This window comes from Drosophila sulfurigaster, chromosome 2R, assembly GCF_023558435.1.
Source record: "Drosophila sulfurigaster albostrigata strain 15112-1811.04 chromosome 2R, ASM2355843v2, whole genome shotgun sequence".
Lineage (NCBI taxonomy): Eukaryota > Metazoa > Arthropoda > Insecta > Diptera > Drosophilidae > Drosophila > Drosophila sulfurigaster.
This window is the reverse complement of record NC_084882.1, coordinates 13,646,055-13,662,547: the sequence shown is the minus strand read 5'-3', so window position 1 is coordinate 13,662,547 and position 16,493 is coordinate 13,646,055. Positions and strand designations below refer to the sequence as shown.

Sequence of the window (16,493 nt, the reverse complement as noted above, 5' to 3'; positions counted from 1 at the left end):
CTGTTTTGTTTACAAAAATAGAAATATCAGTGGCCACCAATTTAAATTATCTTTGTCCATGGAGTTCATATTTGAAAGAGAAATAAACTCAATTCAATTTTTCTACTAAAACTGTTTAGAGGAAAATGAGGATAAAAAAACATGAAGCTTTATGCATTTTAATAGAAAAAATAAATACGTTGTGAACTGCCTTGCTTTTTATCAGTTCAGTATACCAAGAATCGATTTTTATAAGGTCAATTATATCAGCTATGATTGTAAATTTTGAAGAAAAAAGTCCGGGTCTATGAATTTGGTTTGCGATTAGTGAAAACAATTATCAACATATTGTGAGTTCCCACCTTCTGTTTATTATATCAGTTCTTACTCATTTCTATTATTATTATCTGGGCACTACTCGATTAAAGTTTCGAACATTTAGAATATATTAGTTTTTAGTAAATTTGTATATGTACTTGAACTTATCACACCTTAGATTAGTATTACAAATGTTATGCTGGTTTATAAATTATTTTGCTGAGTAATATTTATAGAACTCTTAAAGGGGGGCCAAATAATATCAGATATGAGACAATAGTAAATTGAAGGGAAGATTTTCATTGGCAAATAAAAGCCGCACACTGAACTGATTCAGGTTGGACAAGGTTGCGGGCAAAAAAACGTGACACACTGTAAATGCCTCTTTAGTTTCTTCTTAACAATTTGCTACAAGATGCATGTGTATATTTGTTTGAGTACATGTTCATTAAAAGATTGTTTAATAAATTGCATTTGTTGTTTTGCTTCGCTCTGATTTACAACAAAACTAGAATATATTAAAAACAAAGTATAATTGCAAGACCTGCTTTAGCAAAATTTATTTAAATCTTCTAGATGTAAAGACATTTGCCCATTTTTAATGACTGTAGGTTATAAAAATAAAGACCAGTAGATGTATAGAGCAATAGTTAATATTCCAAAAGGCATTTTAATTTTTATTTAATTTATTATGCCAATTTCAGCTTCAATAGAAATTTTAAAAAATTAAAGAACAATATTTAAGGGACATAAAGTAATTATAATTGAAAGCGTTAAAATTCATTTCGTATTTCAAACTGTAACGTACTTTCAGTTGCTCCACCTAGCGGGTAACACACAAAACTATTTCGCTATAATTATACGGCAACTACAGAGCTGCATTTAGTACCATACATTACCATTGTCTATTTAATATATCGATATTTATGGGTAGTCATGATAATATTTACTGTATTATACAAAATAATTTAAAAAATGACCATTAACAAATTATGATGTATATATCGTTATATTATACATTTTATTTATAATATTTATATTCACTTAGAGTTTACTAAAAAATATTTGACATTCGTAATTTTATGGCTTTATTCATTAGCATCGTAATTTCACCACCATTCGTATTAAAATATGCCATTACTGTACAATTTCAAATTTTTGAAAATTGCAAATTTTTAAATACAAATTAATCAGAGGACGAAGTACATGTGCATGGATAAAGTAATTTGTTATACAAACTGTCTAGTTTTTTAAATGAAATACAATCTATTTCAAATAACGCGCTCTTTTATATTTTTTCCTATACAAAAATGTAACCAAATGACGATTGTTATATTTTCTCGAAGTTGAAAATAATATTTTAGAAATATTAAATAATATTAGTAAAACGTATATAAGAACGAGATTTCACGTATTAAAGATTTATAATAGATTTTAGACATTACCAAAAAATACAAACGGTTGCCATAAAAAATCGATATTTTTGAAAACTGCAAAATCATCGATGCATCGATAGTACCAACGATGTTTCTCCACCTCTAGTTTTGTGCTTGTTTTTTTCTAATCAAAACATACACAATTTTATTTTTTTGTTACTTCAGATATTGCGTTCCATGATTCGATAGTGCTTAAAATTTCGGGCAATAAAGTGCATATCGCTCGGTGACGCACAAATCAAACAAATCAATTTTTTGTTTGACTGAAAAAAAAAAACACACACACATACACGCAAAAAGCAAGTGAGTGGAAAAAACGAAGCCTCAAATCGAAAAGAAAATTTATAAACATTTAGTGTGGTGAAAAATGTGTTTTTGGTTTCTGTGTGTTCATGGCAATCTGTATTTGTGCAGTTTACCAAAGAAACGCAAAAGGGCGTGTGCGTGATCATAACTTTAAAATTATCTACATTTCCTCGTGTTTTCTGCCCCCTGCATGGAGCTGACAACTCGTCTCGAATAACCTTAGAGATGAGCAATATTATGCATTTGACACAAATCCATTTTCCTTGGCATTTTACCTGTAATCAAATAGCAATTGAAATCGTCAACCAAAATTATACGAAATCGGTTTATTATTGTGACCTTTGAGTTTAACGCTAAGAAAGAATATTTTCAACTACAATACAAATGGCAGTCACTGTTTCCTTGATTTTGCACATCTCTATATTCAGTTATAGCCCGCCGAAAGGCAGTGAAGAGTTTTTCAATTGCTAAAAAAAAGAAAAAGTGTTAACCAAAAATCAAAGATAATTGTTACACCAAGAACTGTAATAGAGGTAACAAATATCTACGTGTGGTGTCGCAATTGTAAGGCGGGTGGGCGTGCCGCTCGGACAGCTCTAAATTTAGCAGCTGAGCGGGCGTCTTTGATAAATCGATGTGCAAAATGAAGAAGCGGTAGAATCAACGGCAGCATTAACGGCAACAACAGTAACACCAAAACACAACACAACAGAAGAAGAAGAATTAAGGCTATTGCATTGGTCGAGTGTAGGCGGCAAAGAGCTCAATACGCATCCTTGATTCCAAATGCTTCTATGTGTGTGTGCGTGTGTATGTTGTTTCTGTTATGAGCGGTTTCTATGCTTGTGTGTGTGTCTGGCATTTATGGATTTTTGCAGTGAATTTCAAGTTCACGAATTATATCGTTTGACTTTGAGTGCCCCGAACTCACCAAGGTCCATTTCTCTCTCTCCCTCTCTTCGCTTTTTATATTTGTTTGTTTTGCCTCTCACACTCTTTCTCTCTGTCACTCTCCCGTTCTTAGAGTCGACGCGACTTGGCCAAAATCAAAGCAGAGCGAGCACACACACATTATGTTCAATAGATATGGGCGGATTCCTGGATAAGCCGAAAACCGCAAAGCACAATGATAAGGGCGAGGGCAACAAGCTGCTCTTCGGCGTCAGCTCCATGCAGGGATGGCGTTGCGAAATGGAGGATGCCTACTATGCTCGGGCCCGTCTAGGCAATGCACTGGAGGAATGGAGTTTCTTTGCTGTGTTCGATGGACACGCGGGCTGCAAGGTGTCCGAGCATTGTGCCAATCATTTGCTTGACAGCATCATCAGCACAGAGGAATTCAAGAGCGGTGATTATGTGAAGGGCATTCGTACTGGTTTCCTACGCATCGATGAAGTAATGCGAGAGCTGCCCGAATTTACGCAGGACGAGGAGAAATGCGGTGGCACCACTGCCGTTAGCGCCTTCATCAGCTCCACGCAAGTCTACATTGCCAATTGCGGCGATTCGCGAGCTGTGCTCTGCCGCCAGGGGGTGCCGGTGTTTGCCACCCAGGATCATAAGCCCATTTTGCCCGAGGAGAAGGAGCGTATACATAATGCTGGCGGCAGTGTGATGGTGCAGCGTGTTAATGGAATGCTCGCGGTGTCACGCGCTCTCGGCGACTATGACTTTAAGAATGTTAAGGAGATGGGTCAGTGCGAGCAGTTGGTCTCACCGGAACCGGAAATCTTTTGCCAAAGCCGTCAGGACACCGACGAGTTCCTAGTGCTCGCCTGTGACGGCATCTGGGATGTGATGAGCAATGAGGATGTATGCAGTTTCATATACTCGAGGCTGAAAGTGACCTCTGATCTGGTGAATATTGCCAATCAGGTCGTCGACACCTGTTTGCACAAGGTACGCATAATGAATAACCTTTTATTCTATTTCCTTTACAATAATTATCTAATTGTTTTCAAATCTCTTTACTATTTTGTGGTAAACAGGGTAGCCGTGATAATATGAGCATCATAATAATTGCTTTTCCCGGAGCACCGAAGCCAACTGAAGAGGCGAAAGAGGCTGAGCGACGTCTGGAGAAGCACATCGAGAAGATCACAAGAGGTTGTCTAAATCGTCTACTCTGTTTATAACTAATCGTATACCTAACGATATATAACTATACAATAGTCGTAATGCAATTGTGTCGAATGTGTCTTAGAGTCGTCGACCCTCCTCAATCCACTCTAAACTAAACTATACTCACGACGCGCGCATCGCATCGGCATGATCATAGGCGACTGAAAGTATAACGAATAGAGTAGGACGAATACGAATACATTGTACCTTACATAACGTGAACAAAGATAGCCCCCAAAGAACAGTTTGCAAATACTTATAGATTAGTAGATTATAATTATACACATCATACATACAAAAATACGTATTTGTTAAATACTTAGTTAGATACATACATTACAAACCCATGCAATTGATCAAATCGAAGCCAAACGTAAAGCAAAATGCAATGCAAATACAATTGCAACAAGATGTTCCTTCCAAAAAGAATAATTTGAACAATTGCTATTACCATTGCCAATACTAATACTAATACCGATAGCAATACCTATATAAAAAAAAAAACCAATACCAATTCATATATATATTTAGATACGTTTGTCCTATCGCTAATGCATAGTAAATAACAGTATAGCGTGTTAGTTTGTCATATCTACTTCCGCTGGCTGTGCGTGTGGCCGAGTGTCTGATTGTCCAACTCCCTCCCGATTGCGGGTGTGTGCCTGCCTGCCTGCCTGCATGGCTATCTGTGTGCGTATGTGTGTGTTACAGTATTATTTACTTAGATATGTATTAATGAGTTTATGTGCTACAGCAACTGCCAAACCGATCCATGTGAGAGAGAACTCCTTGTAGCTAAAACAAGCCCCTCCCCTCCCTCCCATTTACATCAAGTAGACGTCATAAACGTAGAGAAATCGAACAACAAATACCAACACATACACATACATAGAATAGTACTATAAGTTAATTAGCAACAATTATAGATAAACCTTTGCGTACAATTGTTGTTGAGGCACCCTCAGCCAGTGTACATACATTATATGCTTGTATATATAGTCCAGTATCTACACATAACACACATTTAACAAATTACATATTAACAATAACAACAATATTAACGCATATTTGATATACATTTTAATGTAAATCGAGCGAATCAAAATAGTACGATGAACTAAGTAATTGCAACAAATTCTAGCAGATACTTTTGAAAGCAATCGTAATTAATTGGCACTTTTACAAGTCACAAATAATAATAACAATAATATAGAAATTACGAAATTAGATATAGTTATACAAAAGCAAAAGATATGCTTCGGAGCAGATCAAAGCATAGTGAGAAGATTTTAGTCAACAAATTGTCAATAATAATACCATATGTACTTAAGATTGAGGGAATTGATTTTGTTGTTAGATTTTTACATTGTTTGCTCAAGTATTCGAATGTGAACGACGTAAAAAAGTTGAAATACCATTTGCCATTGCCATCTACCATCTGCCACATATTATAGGGTATTTTGTAGTGCATACACGTGATCGTGATCATAGGTTAATTGTACATGCGACCACAGTATTCATAACACCAAAGTGAATTTTTGCAAACGTCCTACAGACGTGACCTTTATACGTGTACTATGTAGATATAAAATTGAAGTGAATAATATTATATATGGTTTACAATTACATAACAAATGTCACGCCCCTTGACAAAACAATGGTCATATTAGTAAAGTATAAACATAAAATAATAATATTAAGTGCAATATCAAAAACAAAAATAATCTAGATTCTAGAATGATTCAAAGTGAACAAAAATGTCCAGACAAATTACTTAGCCTAGGTTGAAGGTTTTTTAATGCCAGGCCCTAGGGTATCTGTATTTGTATTTCTATTTGTATTTGTATTCGTATCTGTATCTTTATCTACATCTGTAACTGTATCTCAATCTGAATATCTCTGCGTGTAGCAGACGAGTCCAGAAGTAAGAAATTGATAACAAAACTAATGAGAAAAAAAACCAAAAATATTGTAAACCTTATGCTCACCAATTGTTGTGCTTGTTGTCAACGTGAACAATTTACTTTAAAATGTTACATTTAGAAAATGCAATTGAAGCGGCGCAGCGAAGATAAACCAAACCCATATAAAAGCATACAAAAAAAAAATGAAATGAACGAAAGAAAGATAAAGATTGAAAGCGAAATCAGCTCGAACATCTCACTCGACACACTGAGAACATTTGTACCTAAGTACTATAGCAATCATTCATAGTGAAAGAGACGCTTGCTTTGATCAGCAGCGATCGATCGTTAATATAGCAATTAATGGAATACGAACAAAACTTAATGAATTACTCTCGCTGCTAAGTAACTACAAAAAAAAAATATAACTTGAAATGAAAGATTCGAAAACCAATCCAAAAGTGTTTGTTTGCTGTGTTGTTCAGTTTTCAGTTCTCATTCGATATAGATACACTTTCCACCGCTTTCCGCTACCTTTCCGCGTCATTGCTCTCCTCTCCCAAGTTATCACGCAACACAAACAAACAAAAACAACAAGTCAATTTCATCTGATTTCAATCGATTCGATTGTGTTTATTTTGATTTCATTTACTGATTTAGTTGTTGATTTTCATTCTTTGATTTACACACGAAATTAAACAATTCGCATCGCTTGATTGATTGTTAAAGTTAAATGTACTCATTTCTCTAATTTTACATTTATTTATTTATTTTTGGTTTTTAAAAGTCGAACTTAATGACATACATACCACACATATTTATTCCGAGAAATCTATTCTAATCTATGAAATTTGTTGAAAGTAAATTTAGCAACGCGTTGATCTTGTTTTGTTGTCGTTGCGTTGTCGTTGTCGTAGCCGTTGTTCGCGCCTCGCGCATCGTGAAATTAATATGAAAAATGGGCAGAAAACAGAAAGCAATACAAATCAAATTTAATGATGAGTGAGCATAAGGTAAGGCACATAGATCCCACCACACAAATGAAAAGTAAATGATACTATATGCATGCTCTTAAGATAATACCAATCCAATTATTAAATTATAATTATATATATATATACAGTATATATGTACATCTTATCCAATCACTTTTACAATTCGATATTTTCAAATGTTTGTTGTACACTGAATGCTGTAAACAGTTTTCTCATAGACAATTCCCAATTGCAAATGTCAAACAAAAAAGTAAACCAAAAAAAGGGGGAAACTGCAGAACTCTGCTGCTCTTTTATTTGTTTATTTGATTTTTAAATTCTTAGTGTATTCCCTGAAGTGCCAATTTTGTGACACCCCATTTGTGTTATTATTTACGATTTCAACGACGCAGCTCGATCGAGTTTGTAAACAACAAAATTGGGTTTAATTGATCGATTCTGTTAAAATCTATTCTATCGAGCTGTGTGTTTTAGCCAAGCCTCACTGTAAGTTAAGTTTGTTGCTCAATTTTTGTCGGCTCTCGCTGTTGCAACATATTATTCGTATTATTACTATATTTTTATAAATTGTGATTTTGCTTTTGCGTAGCTTTAAAATATAATTCGTATTCTTAATTGTACATACAAATTCCATTAACATGAGCATTACGTATAAGTTATGTTCATTCTATTTACCCATACAACACTTTCTAATATACTTCTTCAACCTTCTGGGATTCTTACAGAGGAGATTGAGAGTAATGATGTCACGGACTACGTTGAACTGTTAAAGTGTCTGGAAATCAGAGACGACATTGAAGGTCTTCCACCCGGCGGCGGCTTGCACTCCAAGTAAGTTAAACTCTATCGAAATATTCGTTTGCATTCGTTATTAATGGATTGTTAATCTTGTTTCAGATATCACATTATCAAGCGAATATTCACGGAGTTGTTTCCGGATGATCCATGTGAAGTACGAAATATTTTTTACAACATTTAAGAATTGCAAATTTTCAAATATTTCATAGCTGCTTCTTCATAATTTTTATTTCGCTTTAATTTTTTTAATTGTCTGGGCAAATTTTTTTAGCTTTTTAATTTAATATCTTGCTTAACTCTTAGCTTTTCTATGCAACGTTTATTATTTCTCAAAATTCTTAATAGAATCACATGACCTTTCTATCTACATACATGAGGCTGCATCCCACACTAATTTGTTGATTTAACAAACCGAAAGCTCTTTACGTATTCTTTTTCTTTTATTTCTAGCTGTATGGAAATATTGAGCTATGAATTTTTTAATCCAAACTATTGTTCATTTTAAAATCAACCTAAACATGCAAAACAACCAAACAAAACAATCAAGCAACATGAGAACAAACGAATCTAAACAAACAACCCTTTAAACACACAAATTTATATTTTAAATGTAAGACGAAAACGATTCTATTGTTTGCGTCCTTTTCTTTATTTTACGTTCATCTATTAACCAAACCAATTAAAATCTATTGTAACCATTAATGGCAGCACGCATAACAACCGCATCTGCATGTTCGCTCTTTTTATCCTGCATGCTCATTATAATTATAATAAATATATTAAATTATCAGTAATAATAATAATAATTCATCTTACACATACACACAAACCACACACATATCAAATATTTGCATCATGTAAGCCTGCGTCCTAGTTGATCAACTCTTTACCTTTGGTTGTTAATATTTTCTCCTCTTTGTTATTCTTGCAGAGTCCAACGCATTAAAAATGAAAACAAACAAACAGAAACAGTCAAACAAATGCAACAATAACAACAACAGTACGTTACAGCAACTCACAAACAACACATACACACACACACATACCGAACACACACACACACACAACAAAACAAATAAAACAAACACTATTACCAAACCGTTTTCTACTTTGATAAAAAAAAGAAAAGAAGAATGAAAGAAAAAACCTACTGCTAAAAATATTAATAAGCATTATTATAATACTACATTATATACATAGTTTAAATGAAAGCCAGTCCTAAACACACAACTACATAAACCTTGTATTACGTAGATTATACTTATAGAAAGGAGCGAACCTTAGCAGACCTCAGAGCTGAAGAAACATAAAAAAAACTAAAACTTAAAACGAAAACAAGATAAAACTAAAAGAACAGGGTTTGGCTCAAAGCCAACAGACACACACACACACTGAAACACACACACATTGTACACACATTGACACACATACATACACACACAACACATCTGAAACATCAAAAGAACTTCCCCCATCTCTAAAACTAACCAACTACCTAACGAACTACAATACTTACTAGAGTTAGAGATTGGTTATAGATAGATAGTATGTCTTACTTTTGTGTTAGGTCGGTCTGTCGTCTATCAATCTATCTATCGTAACTGTCCTTCCGTCAATCAATTCTCATCAATCAAATTTAAACTGTTGACTCGCCTTTGTTTAGCTGTGTAAAGTTTTACCAAAAAAAGTAAAGAAACAAATGAAAAATTAAAAACAAAAAAAATTACAAACAAACAATATAAAAACGTAAACACTTTTAGCCCTGTCTAAGAATGTCGCTCGGGTGATGTCTGTAAAAGTAATGATTTTTTTATTTGATTATCGAACAGTGTATTAATATTGATTCCGCCATGAAGAGGAATTTTCTAAGCTGTATAATGTTTGTTACTGAAGAATCATTTTTGTTCATTATTTTTATATATTGTATGTATATGAGATATCCGATTTAAACAAAACAAAACAAAACAAAAACCACAAGAAACGAAAACAAATGAAATACAAAAACTGTAATGAAAAGCAAAAACTATTAATTTGTAAGACGAAACTTAAAGCAAACAAAACGAAACAAAAATAACGCCCGAGTTTGTAGTAAATGTTGATAAAAAAAAAAACAAAAAAAAAACCCAAAAGTTGATAAGCATTTTCCGTTCCATTTTGGCGTTCAATCATTTAGCTGCACCGTATACCAATCGTATCACCTCCAGACACGACACGTGTTGTCCTTAGAGGCTGTTAAAATTGCATCGCCCGCATAGCTGTAGGCACAACTAAAGACTTCGGACTCGTGACCCGACAGCACCTGAGAGCATTGTCCGGTCTCGGTGAGCCAGAGGCGTGCAGTATTGTCAGCGGAAGCGGTGAGCAGCATGCAACCGCTGGGACTGAAACACACCTTGTTCACCTCATCACTATGGCCGGCCATCAACGAGAGCATCTCGAGAGGCTCGAGACTCCAGACACGCGCAGTGCAATCGCTGCTGCAGGTGGCCAGCAACTTGCCCGCTGCATCGAAGCTAACATCGAGCACCTCATCACTGTGGTTGGATACCAAATGCAGCTCCTGGTCCAAGCGACGCATATCCCAGATGCGTGCTGTGCGGTCCAGACTGCCGGTGGCAATCAACGAGCCGCCGAAACTCCACACACAATTCGACAGCTCAGCTGAGTGTCCTCGCAACTGATGACAGCAACTGCAATTGTCGTAGGTGGCATACAATTCTAATATAAAGATTAAAACTTTTGACTAACCTCTTCGTTCGCACATCCCAAATGCCGGCTGTGTGATCAAACGAGCCTGTTAGCAATAGTTGTCCATCGCGGGAATAACGCGCTACAATCACCTCGGCTCCATGATGGGCTAGTAGCTGCAATTCCTGTGCAGTTTCTGCATCAAAGATGCGTGCCTTGCCATCGATGGAGGCCGTTGCCACAGTCTGGTCGTGCAACGGATGAAATTCGGCGGCCACAACTTCAGCTGCATGTCCGTACATGGTGCTCAGGCATTGGCCACTGCTCGCTGACCAGATCTTCGCTGTGCCGTCAAAAGAGCCCGTCACAATCTTGTCGCTAAGGTTGCAATTTAATATTAAAGGCAAATGAAATTGAAATGTTTCGCATTCTTACCAGCGTGGCGTATTGTAGGCCACAGAGAAGACCACATTGTCATGGCCCGTGAGCATGTGATGCACCTCGGCGTCGCTGGTGTTAATTACATGACAGGTGCGATCATAGCTGCCCGTCAAACAGTGTTCGCCACTGCGATCAAAGCAAACATTGGTCAGCGGCAGGATGTGCGAGTTGTAGCATTTGTGTAGATAGAACTTTTTCTTGACCGGTTCGCGCAGTTTGTTTTGCAGCTTGTTTATCGCCTGCTTCAGTGCACTGAATGTGTTCTGCGAACTAGACGTCTGTGAGTTGCTCGGCACGCAGGGAGCGGACTTGTCATCTGCAGAATCATTTGGGTTGTGTTCTGATTCCGCAGCCTGTAATTCCTGCAGCAGAATGCTATCAGCCAATGCCTCCACATTTGTTCTAAGTAACAGAGAAAATAGGAAAGTAATTAATTTGATTCTTTACATTTGCCTCCCTACACTTACTTGGTATTCAGATCGAGCAAATCAAAGTGTCGCAGTCGTTCTGTGCCATCCGCTGAACGATAATTCAAAGCCAGACCTATTGAATGCGAATAAGTGCTGTAATAATATTAGGTGTGATGTGATTTCTTCTCACCTGGCGGATAATAACGCAGAAAGATTTTATTCGCACTCATTTCGCAGCTGTTGTTGAATTCGAAATGAAATTCCTTTACAGCGCGATGTGAACTTGCTGACCTGCTTTAATTTGTTGCACGTTGCCTTGTCAGCCTAGACACTGACAGCACGGTAGACATGCCACAGACTAGTTTGGTCGATTTTCTGTGTTCTAGGTCTGGGTCGATACGTTAGCAGCGGCGAAGTAAAGGGTAGACGTTCTTTTGTGACATTTCTTTCGTGTTAGTTACTCAATTGTATTATAAAATAATATACATTGTTTAGTTATTGTCAGTTTATAGTGCATTTTTCTCTTTGGCAAATTTTCATGTTTCTTTTAACGACATTTTGTGTGTCCGCCATTTTGTCTGAGCGCCATTGTGGTAAAAAGCTGATGAGCACAAAGCTTCTCCACTCTTATACAGCAAATGAACAATAGATGGCGCCAGCAGAAATGGTTTGTGCACTTGCTAGCTACAGCGATTCACCGATATAAATTCATTTACGGCTTTAACGCTTACGAGAATATTTTGAAATATTTTTACCTTACAGTAAATAACTCAATTTTTGCCAAAAAATAATACAGTTGTAATTATTACTCAGCCTATGGCTAGGAAATTCTTACCTTTTGACACATTTTGCGAACAAAACAATTTGTGCCCCTTCATATCTATAAAACCTAATTAGCTTGTTTAATTCAATTCGACCCAAAGGCCAATTGATGCCGGCACCTGCTCACATTATCAGGCGGATTTAACATACATTCGTGCAAAACTCAGAGCAGAGTTGTACGAGTATGTGGCAAAGTGAAGAGGCTGGCTGTCTGGGAATGGCATCCACTGGAGCAATTAGATTGTCTCACCTTGCTTGTTCGTGTCTCGTGTCTCGTTTCGACATTTTCACTAATTTAATTTGTTCGGTAATCACTGAAACGTGGGCGTCGAGGAAAGACGCGGCGGGGGAGGTGGCAAGATACCGCGCAGAGCGGAGCGTAGCGGGTGTTGAAGCGGACAACGAAATAATGTCCATTAGGCTAATACAAGAACGCAGGGGCCACACACAAAAACGAAACAGATAAAAGAACAGAGCAGAACGGAAAAGAACTGAACGGAACCGCACAGATGGCGTGTGAGACGGAAGAAATACACGAAATGACCATAGCCAATAATGATAAGAAATTATTAGATATTATCACACCCAATTTTATACCAGACAACAAAAACTGAAAGCGACAGCCTTAGCACATTGCCGCACAATGGCCAAAGCAACAACGAAGATGACAATGCGCGGTGTGGAGAATTATTTTGTTATTTATTTATAGCTTGTTTTGTAATGAACGATTTTATTGATTTAGCATTGCTTGACCATTGACAGACAAGTGGTAGTGGCATTGACAGCAAATACTGTTACTAAACAGCTGTTGCCACAGATCAATGTCTCAATTGTCGGAGCTGCTCAGGAAATGACCTGGCGGAGGGAGTAATCAAAATTGAGGAATAGGCATGGAAATCAAATCAATTTCAAATCGCATAAAACGCTTTCGCAAACAAAACAACGCAAATCAAAGCGAGGCATATTCGAAAATCTGCCTTTTAGGCAGGCGGCAGTGAGCATCAAGCGGATTTAAATTTATGCTCAATAAATTTTTGTTGATTTCCGCAAGGCAGCTTGCCTGACACGCTTCAGATTTACGTGCATATGTGTGTATGTGTGTGTGTTTAAGTGTATGGATAAGTCCTTAAAATGCGGCGCTGCATAAATTAAAGCATCTCGTCTGTAACACGCATCCCTCTATTGAGAGGCGGAGAGACATGTGGGCGATACTTGGGCGAATGTTACCTTCATCCACAGGAATTATTATTGCTGCCTTTTTATGGATGTTTTCTCTCTACCACCGACAGTTTGCGGCACATCTTTGAGCTGGGTCCAGCACCTGGCTCACTCACCTTGGTTAAGCAAATTATGCTTAAACGGCATAAGCTTTCATAGGGCCAGTGAGCTCGCGTTCTAAGCTGACTCCAGGTGATACATCAACAGATTTTCAGTTTTCTTTTTCCTTTTCATTGACAGGACGTCATTAAATTCGATTTCGCTTGAATTGTACCCAGCATCCAAGTGAAAGTAAAGGTGGTATACACCAGTTCCCAGTTTTACAACTTGTTTCATATATCTCAAAGTTGTGCAGCGTCTGCAACTACCACGCATCGCACATGTTGTTGCATGCCCCGAAACTATCGGGGGGGGAAAGTTTTCGTATTTACCAGTTTGCTACTTGCCCAGCCACATTGGCGACGTACTCGTTCCACGTCTAATTGAAGCGATGCACGCTTGATGTCGTCGTAATCAGATTTACAACAGTTTGTGGCAAGTTAACTAACATGTTTTTGAAAAAACTTCTAGCAGCAGTCTATGATTTTATATATTTCTTTAGCTACGAAGCAAATTAATTTTTGAGGTATTTACTATATGTAAATAGTACTATAAAATATATTCATATAAAAAGAGCAAGAGAACTTTTGAAAGTGCATTGATTAGTAGAACTCCAATACGATTTCTGTTTCGGTATTTTATTTATGCTTGCTGATTCAATATGTTTCATGTGCTTTCATTTTGCCAATAGTCGTAGAAATATGTCTTCTCTCGCATTGACAAGAATCCGAATGCGATTGTGATCCATTTGGATTGCTTGGTCGCCTGCCTGAGCCCATCATTCATAAAGTATTTTTCGGCTTAGTCATTTAAAAGTTTATGACTTTGATAAATTAAATTGGGCTTGGCAGGCCCTGCACATACACGCACAGACACACACACACTTGCAAAGGTCACAACAGACCCATGCTGGCTACAAACCACAACTCCCCATCCTGGATATACTACAGAGTTAGTTACTTAAAAAGGCGCCTACTATGGCTCCAGTTTTTGGGTAAAGTTTTAAGCCAAGGACACACAAGACAGGCTGGCATAGCAGGCCTTAAAACCGTTTATGGTCAATTGAAATGCAGACGCATCGAAATGTTATAAAATTTAATAATATCTGAAATCCGGGACTATCCCTCCATCTTCTGCGTGAATACGGCGTGTATGCGTATATTTTGGGGTTTGTTTTGAGCTTTATTAACGCGGACAGGTGCAGGAGGCAGCAACATTTTGTGCGGCTTAGCGGTCGCATCAAGTATACGCACCATAAATCAGAGCAACGACCCAGACCGCTCACAACATGCTCAATGACGTATTGAATGCATTAAACTCGAGTCTTAAATTGCCAACCGGCCGTTCCTCATAACTTTAAGTGGTGCTTAAAGTGAATTATGCCTTCCCGGTGTTATTCCCATTATATACGAGTTCATTCAAGAGTATGTATGTGTGCTTGTGTGTTGTCTGTATGCGGATTACACCCACATTGCAGCAGAGATTCCTTGATGTTTGCCCAGACTCGGGATCAGAATAAATAGCATGTTAATTTGTGCGTATTATATTGGCCATTTATCTGTTCTTTGCTTGTTTTCACCGCTAATTGCTCTCGACAGAGTCAACCGCAGGCAATGCATGTGCTTGCATGAATGCTGCCTTCTTTATGTATGCATTCAACAAGTACTTAAGTATCTTATGTTTGGCTTTTGCGGCTGACAAATGTCCTCGCCCCAAGTTGCATCTCATTAAACACGTTTTTTTTTATTTTCATCATCTACTTTCAGCGCGAGGCAATTAACTATTTTATACCATGGTAAATGCCACACAACATTTTGTCAGTCATCTGCATCATGGGGAATCATCATCAAATATTTGTACTAAGCTCATTTGGTGTGAGTAAATTTTGTAATAACATTTAAGAGCATACAAACATCCATTGCAATTAATTAAAAATCACAAATTATTCATTCAAAAACCGCTTAAAACACATAAATATTCATTTATTACCCGTACGAGAGTTCGCATACCAAACGTAAATGATTGCTTGCATCGAAATTTAGAGAGAGATTCACTTAATGCCCTTCATAGATTGCAAAGCAAAATGTGCGTGAAATTTATGCAAAACGAATGGCGAGCATAATGTATGAACTCATCTGTGCGTTCATGAGTGTATGAGTGCGAGTGTGCGTGTGTGTGTGAGTGAATGTAATGAATGTCTGCGCTTGGTTTGTTTTTGTGGCTAGTATTTGTGTATTCATGTGACTACATATTTTGAAAGAGTACACTCTAAATTTGATATTGAATTTAGGTTACTTCAAATAAAGACTAATTAAACTGATAGCTTAACTTGTCCATAAATATTCAAAAGATCTTATTCAAGAGTTATTAATTAATTTGTCGATTTATTTACAACAATAGTTGTTCAAACAAATAGATTCTTAGTAGCTGGCTTTGTAGAGTTAGAGTTATTAATTCGGAATACTTTTTATTAATAGTTACTCCAACAAAATAAAGCTTCTTACTGGCTGACTTCATAGACAATTTTTTACAAGAATTCTTTAAGTATCTCTTTTCGAGCAAACAAAGAATCTTAGTCAATAAAGCGAGAGACGATGACTGTTTCTAATAATTCACAAATTTCTTTTGCTAAATTAAAGCATTCCTTACACAACTAGCAATGCTATAAAACAATAGTAAAATTGCAGGAACCAATAAATTAGTCTCGTGGTTAACAACGAGACGTTCGGCAAGGGCATTCAAACACGTACAATTCCAATGACAAATAATCGGTTTCTCTTGTTTTTACAATGTCGCACTAATTGTGTGTGTGCTCCATCGAAATGTATGCTTGTGTGCGTTTTGTGCTGATGTGTGGTTGTGGTCGTGTCTGCGTGTTGGAGTTCGGTCGTTCGCCTGCCACAAATTAAACGTAATCAACAAATTAAATAGCATAAATTTTACGATCCGCGGCCTCGA

At 36.9% G+C, this 16,493-nt stretch overlaps 2 protein-coding genes across 6 annotated transcripts; one reads left to right on the top strand and one right to left on the bottom strand.

Moving 5' to 3' along the window:
• Positions 1-1,842: 1,842 nt before the first annotated feature.
• Positions 1,843-15,349, top strand: LOC133837018 (protein phosphatase 1B). Of its 5 annotated transcripts, none has more exons than XR_009893765.1 (7): positions 1,843-2,036; positions 3,064-3,938; positions 4,028-4,145; positions 7,785-7,890; positions 7,957-8,011; positions 8,308-8,467; positions 8,789-8,985. XR_009893765.1 is itself a non-coding variant. In XM_062267662.1 (6 exons), exons 2-6 carry the CDS (start codon positions 3,126-3,128, stop codon positions 15,332-15,334), a joined length of 1,125 nt encoding a protein of 374 aa, XP_062123646.1. In that variant the 5' UTR covers positions 1,843-2,036; positions 3,064-3,125; the 3' UTR covers positions 15,335-15,349. The 5 variants fall into 5 exon arrangements, 3 of the variants coding, with proteins under 3 accessions (XP_062123646.1, XP_062123648.1, XP_062123647.1); XR_009893764.1 differs by having other exon boundaries at positions 8,308-8,714; XM_062267662.1 differs by lacking the exons at positions 8,308-8,467; positions 8,789-8,985 and adding an exon at positions 15,302-15,349.
• Positions 9,414-11,828, bottom strand: LOC133837016 (dynein assembly factor with WD repeat domains 1). Its single transcript, XM_062267660.1, has 5 exons — positions 11,587-11,828; positions 11,454-11,529; positions 10,981-11,388; positions 10,606-10,923; positions 9,414-10,547 (listed from the first exon to the last, which is right to left on the bottom strand). The coding sequence occupies exons 1-5, from the start codon at positions 11,624-11,626 to the stop codon at positions 10,052-10,054; spliced, it is 1,338 nt and encodes a 445-aa protein (XP_062123644.1). The 5' UTR covers positions 11,627-11,828; the 3' UTR covers positions 9,414-10,051.
• Positions 15,350-16,493: the final 1,144 nt, after the last annotated feature.